The following is an 18,336-nucleotide window of genomic DNA, read 5'->3' as shown; positions in this document are numbered from 1 at the left end:
CAAGAAGCACCAAAACGGCTGATAACGCTTAATCAATTCTGTGTGCTTCGGTCTTGAGAATCTGCAGGGAAAGGACGTGCAGCTCGTCCGTCACAGTCAATACGCAGCTCTTTTCGAGCAGGGCGGATTCGACGCTCCTGTCGCGTGACAATTCATCTCTCATCTATACGCCAGCGCTGGTGATGTTGCTGCCACTGCATCAAGAGCTTTGGAGATATCTATCTGCACAGCACGGATGAAGACTCCTTCGCCAAAGGACACTTGTGAGGTCATCTTGGGGTGACGCAACTTACCATGCAAGGAGCGTTGGAAAGCTCAGGTTTTCACAGCAATCGTGATCATGTAATCATCTAGTGGGCTGCGACCACATATTCACAGGTGTACAGCTTGTGTGGATCAATGCATCAATGCATACGCACCATGGAGTCGTAGCCTACTATGCACGGTCGTCTCTTACCAAACAAACCACACTTTTGCGGACACTATTTGCCCCTGTCATGAAAACGTGGAGATCTAGCGTGATGGGCGTAGGGTCAGTTCTCATTGATTTGGACTAAACAACGCAGTTTTAAGAAGTGTGCGAATCATACTGTGACTTCAAGGGGGTCCGACTATTTGAAACCAACTTTTTTTCTTTTTTTTTTTAGAAAGAAAGAAATCTGCTAAGTTATTAAATGTACATTTAGTTTGGGGCACATTCTTTCGAGGTAACGTTACATCTCGTGCTAACGCAAACTGTCATTTGGCGCCACTTGCACAGTAATCTAAGTTTCAGTTATCTGAAAGACTTTAAGCTAAACACTTAAGTTGAGACAAATATGTGATATATAAATCTATATTAAAGTGATACATGATAGTTCTTGTCATATTTTATGGACCTATATCGTGCGAAACTGAAGGCTCGCGAGCAGCTACTGTTGTTATGGTTACCTCATCTAGCGAACGCGGCTTCTGTTTATTTGTCGACAGGTGAAACAACGCTCTCTGACTAACTTATCTAACTTTTATTTAGTGCTGAAACTTTGAACCCTATATTTTTTTTTTCCCGCTGGGGGGTTTGAGCCTCGTAATTTGTACCCAGAGGTGTTTTGAAATCTATGAATTGAAATGTGGCGCACAATTACTCCCTCTGCCGTTTAACGTTACGTCCTCTAATGTGCTCTAGCCAACTGAGTATGTGTCCCAAATCACTTTGCATAGCATAATTAATTATTTAAAGTCCTCTATGTATTTATGATGATGTAAAAAGAGTGGATTGATTAGCAAAATGCGTTTCTCTTTCCCAGAGAGTTTTTACTTCAATCATTTTTCTCACTTCACATTGGTCCTACTAAATAAAAGCAGTATGCGAAATGCTGAAATGAAAAACTCTTCAGGGGACACTTTTACTAGCTCTTTTTTAATGAGATCCACGTGTGGATCTAACTTTGATTTTCTTTTCTTGTTTTGAATTACCAGCTGACTGCAACGTTGTGTTTTGAATCGGCTAAATAAATTGAATATAATATGTGCCCTCATATAATGACTAAAACACCTCCTCTTTAGTGTAAAAACTATTTATTTGGGATTATATACATGATTGACAAGTTTGAGATTATACAGTGTAGCCTACGAATACTTCGTTGACTTTTAGTGGTCAAATTTTGAAGATAATTTTTTTTCCCCTGTTTGGGTTTCGGCTCTTCTTGCACAACAAAAACACTAACAATCGTGGCGTGTAAACTATAATAACTTGATAAGTAGCCTAATAATATTGGTTATGCATCGTTGGATATTATGCAAACAGTAAGCAGCTGTTGCTATGGTCACCTCCTCAAGCAAAGGTGATTTGATTTCTGTTCGCGAGCGCAGACTCTGACTTTCGTGGCTACTGAAACGTTATTTGAAAACACTGTACGAAACAAACTTGTAAGACCCCTCGACCTTTTCTTTGAACGAAACCCCTAGTTAGGGTGTCAAACCCCAATGGTTCGCACACTGAAGTCTTAAATTCCATGTAGTAACTGTTAGACGAGATCATGTCCAGATCTAACAGCGTGAGCCCACCCGGCGCTGGCGCTCCTGTATTGAGGGGAGGGACGGAGCACAGATCCGCTTGGGGCGAGTCTGAGTCCGTGGCGAACGGATGTCCATACTCGGCCAGATCCTCCTGCAAAAAGCTCATACGGTCCAACAGTCGGTGGAGAGAGGACGATGACTTCGAGCTACAACCGGGCCGAGCCACGACCACCGTCAGCCGGGTTAGTTTCAGATCCAAGTCTGCTTGGCAAGAACAGGGAGAGGAGAGTCGCAACAATAACCGATCGTCCCCGAGGTACCGAGATGGAGAAGTGAGACCCAAGTCCGTGGAGTTAGGTTTGGAGGACAGGAGAACCAAGTCCAAGCCAGAGGAGGAGCTCATGCCTGAAGTTAACTTTTCCATGAGCGCGTGCTGCAGCGGCGTGATGCAGATTTTCAAATCCAAGAAGTTCCAGTCGGAGAAGTTGGAGAGGCTTTACCAGCGCTACTTCTTCCGACTCAACCAGAGCAGTTTGACGATGCTCATGGCCGTTCTTGTGCTGGTGTGCGCAGTGATGCTGGGGTTCCACTGCGCTGGAGGAGTGTGTCGGCTCACTTACGTGGTGGTGTTCTCCACGACGATCGTACTCATCCTCACGCTGATTGTGGTGTGCAACAGGAACGGCTTCCATCAGGATCACATGTGGATAGTTTGCTATGTGCTCATTTTGGTGGTGCTGGCTGTACATGTGATCGGTGTGCTGCTGGTGGAGCCGCGGAGCGCGTCTGAAGGCATCTGGTGGACCGTGTTTTTCATCTATGTCATTTATACACTTCTGCCGGTGCGGATGAGAGCAGCGGTCATCACTGGAATTATACTGTCTGCCATACATGTGCTGGTCTCATGGAAGTTAAACGAAATGGACGTCTTTTTGTGGAAACAAGTGAGTGCAGTGTATGCTTTCATTACTTTATTGCTTGGATTTGAAGTAATCCCTTGTTTTATTGATTCATTTGATTTATTAATTAATTGACTTTAATGCATGCTCAGTCAGTCACTCTGTCAGTGGTTGTCATTTGGCCGTATTTGTTCTACCATTCCGTGTGATACTGTTTTCAGGCAAAAGTTGTGTAAACGAGGTTAATAATGAGAAATTATTCAGGTCGTTAATTTTTCCCCACCTCTGTCAATGAAGATTGCAAAAGATGTCAAAGCATCAAGCATTGCTAGATTCACCGCAGGGACTGACAGCCAGCCTGGACAAGGTTGTGTGAGGGGAGCGGAGTGACACATTTCCCCCTCACCTATTTCAAGTGTTCTGTAATCACTCCGCTCCAGCTCCACTCCGTATTTTCCATTTCCCATTCCCTGCACTCTTTATAGAGTTTATGGAATTGAAAGCAGAATGGTTACACAGCTATTCTCACGTGCAGTGTTGTGCAACATACATATTTTGCAGAAAGTAAACATTTTTAACATTTCATTTTGTGCAATTAATTTTTTTTAACCATACGTTATTGCTTTTCAATTACACAAATTCTTATAATGCGCTGTTGATCATGTTTTTATTGCTGAAGAACAGATTACTGCACTGTTCAACTGCTTTAACTATGGCTAGTTCTCTAGTATTTTTTTTTTTCTTCTGAGATTTTCATTAGACCTTTAGAAGAATTGGCAAACATTTCAGCTAAAGTTTTAGAGAGTGTTTATACATGGGGGAAAATACTTAAATAATGAGTCTGAAATAATGTTTATTAGTCAACGATAGGTCTTTTTGAAAAGCACTTCGATGTTCTTGTGGTTCTGAAAGCAACAAAAGTTGATGACTCACACTTGTTTTCTCGGCAAAGCCTCTGGATGTAGGCTAGTTGAGCACATGCTTTAAAGTATGCTTTCTTAAATTCTGTTCAGTTTTTCTCTTTTTGGGTGACTTGGTCAAGATAAGTTGAGTGATGGAGATGTGCTAGATTAATGTAACTGCAGTCTCTTTGTACTAATGACGTGTTTGTGGATATTGTGATAACCTGCGCAGTAAAATTGTGCAAAAGGAAAACAGTCTTTAAAAAAAAATGCAATCAAATACAAAGATCTAACTTAGTACTGTAGACTAATGCAGCTTTTAACATCATGTACTGTAGGCTATTCGTGCAATTTTGAGTTACTGAATATTTTTTTAATGATTTATTAATATAATTTTTCGAAGTTATGTAAACTCTGCATACTTAACCATGCTCAGTTGCAATCTTTCGACTCTTTATTATTACATTTTATAGTAAATGTGCTTTAAACTCCTCTGTCTTCAGATATAATTATATTTTCATTGAAAATACTGACTCTTTGAATGGTGTGTGTGGGAACGGACTGCTGTGTTTGTTTCTCTTTCCACACAATGCTGTTGTCTTTAGCATATCAGATCTCTCTCTGTTTACACGGGACCTAGCAGGACTCTCCAATAAATGTTGTTTTATAGAAATCCTGGGATAAAGGATGTATTAGGAGTGCTCCCATAGATGACTAGCCTTCATCTGGCTGTGATGATCTGTGCTGCTTTTTATGAGGTCAGAGGTTTTGGGGCAGGAACGACGGTGAGATCAGGTCACTTTTGTGTTCCTCAGTTGAGATTTAAAGCAACACTACAGAACTTTTTTTTTTTTTTACCTTAAAATAATGTTTCCAAAATCGTATCAGTGGTTCATCAAGTCGTAACAGGGTGAAAGGCACTTTGGATTCGCTTTGCGATCCTATATCTGCTAACCACACTATGCAAGTTTGCTAGATAGCGTTTCTGTAGTTCGAATGAGACATAAGAAAACTACAAATTTGACTTGCTTTACGTCAAGCGTAACAATAGCCATTATTTTGTTCTTTCTTCGTTTCTGATGTCGCAATACATCATACTTTCATGAAATCATGCAACAACCTTGCCTGTGGACGGGCGTTCTGGGTTCAATACAAATTGATTAGGCTAGTCCTATTTATTGTACTTTTTAGGATTTTTTTCTTTAAACATATATGTACAGATCATAGCATATTTTTTTTCTAAAAGCATTGGGAATCCACTTTCAAAACCAATTCTGGAGGTGTTAGAGCTGGCTTGGTTTGGCACGAATAAGTCCTGATGAGTACAGCTAATTATTTGCAACTTGTTAGCAAATTCTTTGCAATTACGACATTTTGCAATTATTTTTTAGTTAGGCTACATTTTAAGATCCACAAGTTGTCTTCCACACCATCTTTTCATTACAGCAGGACCAGGCAAGGATAAGAAGAAATCAAAGGTGCTTTTCAGGATTGTCTTACAGATCATTGACAGTTCACAATCTCCAGCTCCATTTCCCCCGTGTGCTTCATTAAAGCTGGAGGTGGGACTCCGTTAGAGAAGCTAGCATAGACGCTTCCCTTAGGGGTAAAAGAGAAGAGGTGGACAGAGTCCTGCATGGCACATCCAGTTGTAACATGGTTTGTGGCTGCTTTAATTGAATTGCCCCACTCTATAACATGCAGACCCACTGGAATTCAAAACAGATGTCCTCCCTGTCCTTCTTGAAAGAACTGCTATTAATTTGCCTTTCTGAGTCAACCCCTATGGAAGCATTAAAGTCACCATCAAATCAAAATGGACAATTCTTTCTTTTTTTATGGAATATTACAGTAATTATAATGAATGAACGGGTAAACGTCACGATAGGGAAGAAAAGATGATCACAACTTCCGTTTCATGCTGACTTTAACCTTTCAACAGGCCAGGCTGACTACGTGCTCCGCAGAGCGGCTCGCTGAAGAAAGCACAACCTCTAGGGACTAATGCAGAGCTCACACACAGATGATCTTTTGATATACTGTCAACTTTTGCTGCACTTTTACATTGTCTGAGTAGTCGATTTACGTTATATCACATACATTCAGTTGTTGACTAATATCAGTGAAATTTTTGCACAAAAACTACCGGTAATTTGCTACTGAAGACACCTCTATTAGGTTATTATTATTATTACTACTACTACATCTACTACTACTATTATGATACTACTACTACTACTACTACTACTATTATTATAATAATAATCAGAGGTGTAAAGTCCAGGGGTCAGAAAGTAAAAGTCCTGCCATATGTTTATTCCACCCATGAAGTCAACCAGCTGATTTCTAGAGCTGTGAAACGATTATCCGAAATAAAAGTTTGTTTTTACATAATATATGTGTGTATAATTATTTTGTATATACATACACACACATGCATGCATATATTCAAGAATTTTTTTTTATTTATATATCAAATATTTATATTTATATATAATATAAATGCTAATATTTCTCAAAAATATACATGCATGTGTGTGTATTTAATTATATATAAAAAATAATTATACACAGTACACACACGTAAACACAAACTTTTATTTTGGATGCGATTAATCGCAATTAGGCTAATCGTTTCACAGCTCTACTGATTTCACTTATTAGTTCTGTCTCCTGGCTGAAAAACGGCTAATTAGCAAATCCAGGTGATTGGAACAAAATACTGTTCCACTTTTACTTACTGAACCTGGACTTTACACCTCTGATAATAATACATTCTAATCAAAAATAGCAATGATCATTCATTATTGATGATTATTATACTAAGAATTATTATTATTATTATTAATACTACTATTAATAATATTGTCATTATAATAAATTAGAGCTGTCAATTGATTCAACAATTTAATCACATTAATATGCAAATAATTGCATGCAGCAATAAAAGCCCCTATTAAAACAAACAAGTACATCATACACTTGAAAAAATATTGTAATTTTTAACTAGCGATGGACATTTTTGTCAATTTTTCATTTCAAGGTACTGAATAATGTTGACAAATAAAAAAAATATGACATGCAAATATGTCTATAGTTTCAACATGAAAATACGAGTAGAATTATAACACTGCTAAATTATCAATAATGCATCAATGTTTTAAAAAAAGAAACCTCTAAAAGGATTGGCTGCATGAGTTATGTACTGAAACGGGTATTGGTTTAACGATAAACATTTTATTGTTACATTTTCATCCTGTTTCTACATTGTTAATCCGGTAAAAAAAAAAGAAAGAAAAAAACCCTAAGCATCAGGTTGATGAAGGCCTGTTTGGGTTGACATTGGTGTTTTAAATATGTAGGCTTTTTAATACTATGAGTGCCTGGACGTGGAAGTATGTTTTTATTTAACGAGTAAACCTCCACTAATTGATATTTATGCTTCAGTGTGTATTGTATTGTGAGGTAGTAGGCAATCAACTTAATTGCAGGCCTTGTTTGGTTACTTGAAGACATTACAAGTTTCAAGAGTGGACTTACAACTGTGTAAGCTCTGGGAAAGTTGAAGTTTTGTATTTTATTTTTTATAATGCAGCCGTAGGAGTGAGTTTGTGTTACCTCACAAGATCGGATTCTGACATGTCTCTTATAAGTGCAGACCCTCAATTGTGCTTCTTGTATCTTAGCAACCAAGGCCTGTTCTCACAAACAACATCCAGAAGCACTCAGGGCTTCCCTGTGAGAGGACCCCTGCTTTTCATCTCTTAACCACCTCCAGTGAATGTGCGATCTTACCATTAGAGGTTCAAATTGAGATAATTAAGGTGCAAGTGCCTGGTGCTGTGGGCCTTTTCCCTCTTCTTCTCTTCCCCCCTTGCGTTGTTTTTTCTGTTGTCACGGTATATCTGAGGGTAATCAAGCTCTGATGTGTGTGGGTGGCCGCACGCACCTCTCTTAAACAATTGCTGCAGTATATGCTTATATTAGATGTCTTATTAGGAGCCACATCTTGAGGCACATTATAAAGTTATTCTGTGATAGTTTATTTATCATATATTGAGTAACATATTTTTGTATTATATTGTGTATATATATTGTGTGTGTGTATGGTATGTATATATATATATATATATAATGCGCACACACACACACACACACACTGTATATATAAATATAATAATATATACACACACAAACATAAACAAAAAACTTTTGTGAGATGCGATATTCGATTTGACAGCACTTGTATATCCTCTGGTGCTCTTCACGTGTCGGTCAAAAATTACAGATTTGTTTATTATTTCAATAAAATGAATATTATATTTTAGTTTAATTATGTTTTTTATTTAATATTTAGCATTTTTACTAGGGGATTTTATGGTACTAAATGATATTTACGCTGTATTTATAATCCATTTATTCACTTGAGCATAGACCTGAAAATATCCAACTTAAACTGTCGTAAATCTTTCGGTTTAGAGCACAGACTTATGTTTGATATCTTTTCAAAGACGACACTTGGCAGATTATTGCTGAAGTGAAAAAAGTAAAAAAAAAAAGTGAACTTAAAGTTACAGAATTTTACATTTATTGTTATGAAAAATGCACAAAAATACGGTTTACATTTTTTATATGAAATACATTTTCAAAAATACGTTTTACTCTAAAACTGCAACCCCATTCATTTCACAATTACCGCGAGGAGCTATATTTTTTCAGGAGCATTTAACCTTTTCAAAATCACATCCATTGATTTTTTTTGTGTGTGTGTGTGTTCACATCAAGTGCCAAAACCTTTAGGCCTACCAAGTTTCGTACCTTCCGAGGAAGTAAAAAAAACAATACGTACATTTTTTCGTCAACAGAGGGGTATAGCCTATATGCATACATGCATATTAACAAAAACTGTTGTTAGATGTGATTAATCTATTTGACTGTATATATATATAGGCCTATATATATATATATACACACACACACACACACACACACATTATATAAACAAAATAGCACATAGCAAAAACTTTTCTCACTGTTTTAACTTCACGATCTTCAAAACATTTTCCATGTTGATTAATTTCAATCAACTCGTAATGAGATCTCAACATTCTCAACAAATTTTCGGTTCTTGAATTGATGAATCCGATGAATTAGGCTACATGAAATTAACAGGATTTGAATTAATGTATTGGCAGACATCTGGTCATTTTCATTGTTGATATTATGTCAATATTTAGCAACCACTCTCTCCTTACTCCTGTAATGCTCTCACACAAGATGAATGCGAGATGTGCCACGCGTGGAGCCGATTATTTCTGTGGAGACTCTGGAATGCATACTGATCCAAACCAAACTCAGCATGTTATTTTTATTGCAGAACCACCCTCTGTTTCTCCTTTATTTGTCACCCATCTTTTTCTAATTTGCTTTCAGAAATAAGCCTTGTTGCCGCCTACAAACTGTGTGTTTGTTAGACCCACATAGTGTCAAATCATGTATAGCCTACATGCTAATTTTATAATTATATATGGCAGGCTGAATCTACTGGATGTAGGCTAATAGTCAACATGTTTGTCATGTAATTTTAGTGTCAACCTGCTGTGTAAGTGGCCCACTTTTTATTTTTTGTTAATAAACATTGGGGCAAGTATAATATTTAAAAGTATTTGGACACACAAAAAGTGTGTGCTTTAGATGGAATAATATCAAAGCAAGTATAGCATTTAGACCCTTCAGGCTAATATTTGAGAAAAGCAAATGTTAGCCTAAATGTCAAAGAAACGGATATAATTTTCACATTTCAAACAAAGTAATTTAAACAACACTATTTTCAACCGCTTTGTATTGTTACAATGTCTGTAGTATATATGTAAATAAACATTTACTCGTTCTCCGTGTTACATGGACCGAGAAATTTGTCAGCAAAAGTCTTTTGACAGCGCCAGGGCTTTCATGATTTTTTTTTTTATCCCGGCCCACAACAATCATATTGACAGAGGGTTATTAACAAGACAGTTGTTGTAAGCGTATGTTTATCAATGAAAATTGTATCTTTGTGTACACTTTAAACAGCATTATGGTTACCATATGTGACAGCGTTTTGCTTCAGGCGGAGCTGATGGAACGGCAGTTTCTTTCAGTTTTTTTCCCTCTCCATTTGGCCTAAAACACTGTTCGTTGTCATCCAGTTTGAAATGTTGATCACAAACAACAAGCATGTTTTTCCAGATTTTCCATTATGGTGTTCTCTCCATATTTATTATGATTATTCAGCCTTTAGCTACTGTGTACAACGTGCTGGATCCTTCACTGGAAACCAAAAATAACTCTTTCCCGCTAAACTTTTATTCTTTGAATCCTTCCACCCGGGAACAATACAATCTACACCATTATGACAAAAAGTTTGCTGAGAAATATTTCCTACTAAAGCAAGGCGGTATTTGACTCTAGTGTGAAGTGTATCCATAGCAAAATAGGATATAGAATGGCTTTGGATGGCAACATGCCCAGTGCATTATGGGTGTTCTGTTCAAGTTTTTTTTAACCTATTTGGCAAAAGGTAAGCACCAATTTACTACGCCATTCGACTGCATGGCAGCCAAGTTTTATTGAAAGCCCATTTTGCCAATGGTCAAGTACCCCTTTAACTTGAAGGGATGGCTTCATACATCATTTTTTGAGCAATTTGTTTTACAATTATTTATAACGAAATACTTTAAAGGTAAAGTTAGTTCTGAGAAAAAATGGCCTAGAATTATTTGTTTGAAAATGCCATGTACCAAGTACTTTGTTGTGGCAATTGTATTTCTCTAATTATTAACCATTGCAACCCAGGTTTTTAAGTAGAGATCAAAAGTAGCCTAGCTATTTTTCCATATTTGTTCGTTATATTCTGCATTTTTCTTCTTAGTAGTTGATGAACCTGAACGGTTTAGTATCTTGTTGTAACCAAGTCATTTAGTGTGATCAGAAGCAGATGCCTTCTTCACTCTAGAAATAAATTGTAGGTCCCTAAGCCAGTTCCAATGTTTGCATCATTGCTCATTTTCACTGTCAGGTTCCTGAACAGTCTTCAAAAGTTGTCCAAGCCCTTTCCATAGCGCTGTCACTATTGCAAAAGGATACTGGAGGGAAGCCAGTTGGCCTTGTTTTCATTTTCATTTTTGTATGGCAAGCAGAAATAAGCAGTTTCTCACAATGTTTTACATGCAGCTAGGGTGTGGAGAACACTGTCAAACACTTGTACCTTAAATGTCCCACAAAACCATTTGGTTAAATGATAGAGAAACAGCTCAAAGAGTCAAGAGGAACATATAGCCTAGCTAAACACTCAAATGTGATCAGCGCTTTCCTATTGGCTACCTAACTAATGCAGAACAAACGAAAAGTGTGATTCAAGTTATTCCAGAATCTAGATCATCAGGCTTCAAATTAGAAATATAGGCTACATATACTTGTAAAATAATTGAGAAGTATGAACTGAACAGATTTTCTTTCTTTCTGACATTCCTCAAAGAGCATAAGTTACAATTCATATTCTCTCTCTCCCTCTCTTCCTCTCTTTCCCTCTCTCTCTCCTTCCTTTCCAGGAAGAGAAACTATATCCTTCTATTTGTGGCATGCAGGCAAATGAGCTCTTCTGCCAATATTCAAATCATTTTAATATGAAATGAACACTTATTTGTTTTTCTTTGTTGTTGTTACCGCAGTGTCCTTATCGGTGTGAGGCGACTTTTTTGTCAGGAAAGATCAAATCAAATTTGTATGCGTTCTATTTCAGGGTTAGAAATGTGCATGAAAGTTCAGTGGAATAGATCTAATCTAATTAAATTAGCAGGTAAAGCATTCAAATATATGACCGCGTTTGTTTAAAATAAGAAAACATCACATTGTGGTTGACAGCTGTTGTTATACTTTCCATTTATAGCAAGTCTTGAAAACAAATGATGCTTTGCAGATGTTGGAGGACATCATTTATAATACCGGTAGTAATAATAATAATGTAATACTGTTGCATAATTTTAACTGATTCCAGACAGTGGGATTGTAGTCTTTAGACTATAGGCCTAGTACTACACGATGATAAATGTTTAAATAATATGTAGCCTATACGTACAGTATGCATGCTTGTATGTGTATGGTACAGTATGCATGTATGCTGTGTGTGTATTGTTTTTTTTTTCTCGTTACTTTATCATTCTAAAGAGATGCTATAAAAATGGTTTTCTGCAAAAGAAAAAGCTCACCCACATAACAGATGCCATTGTTTTGTAAATAACCCAGTCCTATTGACTAGGAACAGATTTCAAGTTTGATGTCACAAACATTTAATTTGCTTCTCACTCTAGCAGTTGGAGTGAGATATGACGTGTTTCTTGACATATTTTACTAGAAAAGGTGTAATGAATGCCATTTTGGCCTTAAGCCGTGAGCTGTAAAATAATTATTTGTCCAGCATGATGACTTTACTGCACCCACCGCTCTGCATATTTTGTGTCTCTTATCTTAAAGTCGACATGAAATCAAAATTTACCCTATTTACTTTGTTAGCGCATATTACTGGTCTTGTGGTTAACAATTAATCCGTGCAAGTTAATACACCAATTTATAATTTTTTTGCCGTGGTATTATCTTTAATCAAAATCTGAAAAGTTACTTCCGGTCTGGAATGGCGTTCCTTTTCTGATGACGTCAGTTTGACGGCTATGAGCTGAGATGGAGAGGAGGAGCGCTAAAGTAAAACCCTGCCCTCTGTGCAATATTCCCTTTCACTTGGAAATACGTCACAACACTGGAGAAAAGTCGTTTGCAACTTTCGGTTCACGCAGACTTTTTTTTGCTAAAGAGGTGATTTATCTGAATTAGGTATAGAAATAAGGGAGCATACTAAATGTGCAGAGTGATGGGTCCCCAGGACCAGAATATAAAACGAATTCTTCACTGGACTATAAAGGGTTCATTTGAACAATGGAGTTTGGTTACTTTGTAATGTTACAAACCAGCTGAGAAAACTAAATTGAGTGGTAGTAGCCTACATTTAGCAACATTTTGTTATTATTATTCCATAAAATCCAGATCTCAATTATTTCTATTTTTTTATTACACATGCACATTATCTATACAGAATTTTTGAAAATGATACTGTTAACCATAAGGGTAACACTTTACAATAAAGTTCCATTTGTTAACATTAGGTAACTAAATTAACATGAACTAACAATGAAAAATTATTTAACATTATTCAAATTAAAGGTTGTAGGCTATCTGTATATATTATTTAGGCTAACAAAAATACACATGGAAAATTCAAGAAGTTTGCTAGGCTAGGCTTTTTTTTTTTTTTACTGTGAACTTCTGGTGATTTTCTTACAGTGTAAATAATAAAGTAGTCAAAAAATAGGCTGGTCTAAATTGTGGCTTAATTTTTAATTATGTAATATTTAAATGAGTAATCAAATAAAATTCTAATGTTTAATTAACAATAAAAAAAATTTCATTTAAATTAGTTTTTTTTTTTTAAGTAGAATTGCTTGGACATGGTGTGGAAAATATATGCTATATATAGTGGAATGACCCAGCTCTCTGAGGGAGAGAAGAAAGGCCAAGCTCTTTCTCATCTCAAACTGCTGTGATGAAAATTTAATGTGCGCTTCTGCTATCCGTTGCCTTGATTGTACTTTTTCCTCACTCCTCTTTTATCATCTAACTGGATTAATATTTATAGAAAATATCCCATGAAGCTGATTTTGCATCCCATGAATCCCATCGCTCGGCTAAAAAAAGAAACTTAGTTGGAGGTAGGCCTATCTCGTAACACCTGCCATTTGGTAGAATAACAGTATCATCATTAAGGTTGACAATAATAATATTTTGTATTGTTGATGGCAATATAATTTGTTGTAATGCCACTAGGGAAGCACATGGGTATAGTCAACTATTCAGCCCTGTATAATTGACGTTGAACTTTAAAGTTATCTCGCATTATACAAGGTCTTACCCACCTTGCTGAAATGAACACATGTACTTCATCATATAGTGGTGCTGATATATTATACATTTAATTATAAAAGCTATTAGGGAAACTAAATTATTGGATAACTAAACTATTAGCCTAGATAACGATTAGATTTACTAGGCTAACTAATTTGGGAATACTCAAAGTTTTTTTTTCTTCTACAGGGCCATGGTGAAAAGATGTATATAAATATGAAATATGAGTTCCCCCAAGAAACTGTGCAATCTCTCTCAAAACTTTAGTTCTTTGCGAATAAACACTAAGTTTCTTGGGAAACGCATTTGTGAGAGAACGCAAAAGCATTAAAATATATAATTTTTCTCCCATATTTGTTTTCACCATCACCACATGTCGCTTTAGTGGCTCCGTAGGGGGTCTGATTGTTTTAAGGCAATTGAAAAGGGATGGGTATGTTTGTTTTCTTTCTCTTCAAATAAAAACACTTAAAGTGACCCCTATATTGACTCTTCTACCTGTTGGTCTTTAGCTAGCATGCAGCCTACATTGCAAAATAACCCCACTTGGACCACTATCGTCAAATACGATTGACAATTAGCATACAGTTTGGATTGGCGGTATACGGTTCTGTTCTGGGCGAGAACTCCCTGCGCATCCGTGCAGCCTAGCATGGATAAGAGCAGGGAGAGCAGCAATAACCCCCCTTAGGGGAAACCGAACAGAACCAACATGAATGTATTGCAGCAGGTATCATTAAAGGGATAGTTCACTTTGAAATTAAATTTTGGTATGTTTTAGCTTACCTGAAGTGCATCCAAGATGTAGGTGTCTTTGTCTCCGCAGTAGTTTCAATTTTGATATTTTTAGGTCAAACCGTTCTTGTCTGTCAGTCATATAATGCAGGTATATAGGTACTGTATCCAAAAGCATGCAGAGATGTCTCTAATAGCATGCAGAGAAAAGTCCAAATAAAAAAATTCCCCATCGTAAGTGCACATTGATGGCCTAAGACACGAAACAAGCGGTTTGTGTGATAAAACGAACAGTATTTATATCGTTTTTATCTCTTTTACACAACGACGTCCAAGTGATCTGTTTACATCGGATTTCTTCCCCGGAAACTAATCTAACCGCCTTCGATTGGACGTTGCATTTTTAAACTCAGCAGAAACGCGTGTGATTGGCTGTACGGCTAAACTTATGCCTTTGATTGACCTGAACAAAGGCATACGTTGAGCCGTACAGCCAATCACACGCATTTCTGCTGAGTTTAAAAATGCAACGTCCAATCGAAGGCGGTTAGATTAGTTTCCGGGGAAGAAATCCGGTTTGGACTTTTCTCTGCATATTAGAGACCTCTCTGCATGCTTTTGGATACAGTACCTATATACCTGCATTATATGACTGACAGACAAGAACGGTTTGACCTAAAAATATCAAAATTGAAACTACTGCGGAGACAAAGACACCTACATCTTGGATGCACTCTAGGTAAGCTAAAACATACCAAAATTTAATTTCAAAGTGAACTATCCCTTTAATTAATTTTAATGTACAACATAATTAGAGAATTTTAGTCTGATTCAAGGGGTAATCAGAATGCCATACTGACTGACGACGAGAGGAGGAGCTGGGGATGGAGGAGGGTAGGCTAATTCGCTCCTGAGAAAGCGATAGCTGCTGATAATACTGAAGGAGCTTATATACAGGCGCCGTATTCCCATAGGTAGACGTGGATCAGCTGATGAGTCAGCTTATGCGAGCTTGACTAACGTGACCTGCCAGAACTGACGCTATGCTTGATTTTTGGTAATCTGAAAAAGTGTGAATCTTTTATCAGGGTGATCCAATCCTATTTTGCTTTGAAAAACCATCCCAAACAAAGATGGATTACCTGATCCTGGATGGCAAAATATGGGATTTCTAAATCTAGATAATATTGATCCAGTGGGAGTTTGTAAGATAATGACAGTGATGTGCAGGGTCGTGTCAGTGAGCCAAAGGCTGGCAAGTCTTGTGTCGAGTCGACCTGTTAACTGGATGATGACAGCAGCAACACAGGAGGTTCATTCGCTCTGTCCCAAAACAGCCTTGAGAAAGTATTTGTGGGCTGTAGGCTTTGTGTGTGTGTGTGTGTATTATGTACGTTTAAATCTTTTAAAATCTTACAACAAAATGTCTTGTAGCTATATACTTTGTTGTCCCGCCCCTTTTCAGCACTGCGCTCATTGTGTTCCACAGCATGAAGGTAAGATCTTGCAGATTTATGAATGAACCGCTCGTTCATTACAATGCCCATAATAACTTTCGTTAACATTATAATAAGGAAATCCTCTTCACCACCAGCTAATTACTTTTCGACTGCGATGCCATAGAAATATACAGAGCTACCGCAAAAACTAAAGTTCAAATACAAAATTTCTAAAGATGGCTGCGTGCTTGTTTCTCTGGTGCATAAGGTCTAGGCCTATAGGCTAGATGTGTGAAAACCCATCCCAATTTTTATAAAGTCAAAGCTTCACATGTGAAACTCCATGTTTTCAGAGACTGAAGTTTGCTCTCCCATAGTTTTTAGACTCCCACACTCAGTTTTGGTGTCTCTGGAGAATCTGAAGCCATTTTTAACTACTCACGTGTCTAGATGGTTGTAAAAATATTCTGTAATCTCAACCCAGTCAATCCCAGTGGAAATGTTTAGGCCAAAACACTTAGCCTATCGGTCAGCTCCCTTCTTATACACGGCCAGTCAAAAGTTAGGACACACCTACCTTAAGTCTTTATTTATAATATTTTGAACATTTTTTTAACAATAGGAAGGAAACTATGCTTTATACTGTAATAATCATTATGAGTTATGTTTCTCTCAGAGCCTGTCTGTGCGTATGCACAAGTTAAAGTACTGACACTGAAATATGTTATGCCACAAAGCTTGATTAACACATTTCAAGTATGCAGTAAGTTTCCTTGATAGTATAAGCATTTGGAAAATCAGTAAACGTGAAACTTTTTTGACAAAAGATGTACAATGTCTCTGATTTAAAAAAAGATTTATTATAAAATACCCTACAAGTGGATTTCAGTGTTGTAGCGAATAAACCCTAACTGTCTCTGGGGACACAGACATTCAGTGTGGCTATGGTAGGCAGGGATGAAGAAGTTCTCCAGGTCTGTCTACATCCTGAGACATGGCATAACTCATAACTATCATTTTATGGCAAGCCCCAGCTGACAGCCCCAGGACCCCCATCATGACAGCCTTTCACTGATGCTTAGACCTGGAGCACTTGAGGAATGCATCAATGAACATTTAAAGGGATACTCCACCCAAAAATGAACATTCTGTCATCATTTACTCACCCTCATGTCACTCCAAACCTGTATTACTTTCTTGAATGTTTTGGGGAAATGTAAAAACTATTTTTCATGCTCTCTTTCATGCAATTACAAAGGGGACTGAAGGACGCAAACGCATGAAAAAGTATCATAAGTGCACAATTCATGTTGACTACATTCAGTCAACCAGATTAACAAATCCTTAATTGTTCTAAATTCATTGATTAATATTTTTGAAGACTTTCTTGAAAGTAATACAGATTTGGAATGACATGAGGGTGTTTATTTTTGGACGAACTATCCCTTTGAGTTATGTCTTTTTAAGATGAGCTGTTTCTGATCATTTATCAGAGTTAATAAATGCTCATCTTCCTCCTAGTGCTTCTGTAATACTTTACATTAGTTTGATAAAGCTTAGCCTACTCATCGTGTTACCAAATATAGCCTAGAGACACACATGCTGTGTTGTGGATTCTACTGTCATCCAATACTGTATATGACTATAGGCCAGCAAAGAATCTGCTCGCAGAAATTCATAGAAAACTCCGTAAATGTCCACTGAATGATTTAAAAAATATATTTTGGCTAGTTGATAATGCTTTTAGGTTACTAATAATAGTGTAATACTCTGAACTGTTTAACGCTGTCATATTTAAACCATTCCACAGAATCCCGAAGATTTTAACAAAATTATCAGCTCAGAAAATGTGAGAGCAAGTGTGCAGAATTTCTGTAATGCTATGATTCACACATACACTAGCACTTAGCATGCCTCAAATGAGTTTCTTACCAGTCCATTTAAAGTAATGGAAAAAAAACTCAGATGCATTAAAACAAAGTGGAAAATTGATGACCTCACCATATCAGTCCTCTGGGACGTGTTTAAAGAGCGTTAGTGTGACGTATGTTCCCCTCTTGCTCCTATTTGCCTCTCCTTGTAGCTTTTTTTCCAGTTTGCCTTAAGTGATTAGGCTGTACAAAACAAAGCGAGGTTCACGGGTCTCTCATATGTATCAGTAACAGCTGTTATTTGGATCCAAGCTCTGAGCTTTGTGAATTCCATGAATACAACAGCGAGCATTTGTGTGGCACATGGAAAGACCAGAGCAGCTCCATCCAGGGAAACAATATCCCAGCTGTCTAGCTGTGGCTTCACTCTGTGAGCCCATATGCTTGTTAATATAACAAGATATTTGTGCTAATCACAGGGTGGCTGTAGTAAATCCAGGTG

At 37.1% G+C, this 18,336-nt stretch overlaps 1 protein-coding gene across 1 annotated transcript in view; it reads left to right on the top strand.

The window, feature by feature from the left end:
* The window catches only part of adcy5 (adenylate cyclase 5), an 81,029-nt gene continuing 62,693 nt past the window's right edge, over positions 1 to 18,336 (top strand). The window contains exon 1 of the mRNA XM_079618120.1: positions 1 to 2,942. Coding sequence (XP_079474246.1) covers positions 2,019 to 2,942 — 924 coding nt within the window. The 5' untranslated portion in view covers positions 1 to 2,018. The remainder of the gene's footprint in view (positions 2,943 to 18,336) is intronic.

This window comes from Phoxinus phoxinus, assembly GCF_949152265.1.
Source record: "Phoxinus phoxinus genome assembly, chromosome: 7".
NCBI classification, from domain to species: domain Eukaryota; kingdom Metazoa; phylum Chordata; class Actinopteri; order Cypriniformes; family Leuciscidae; genus Phoxinus; species Phoxinus phoxinus.
This window is presented reverse-complemented; position numbering and strand designations above follow the sequence as displayed.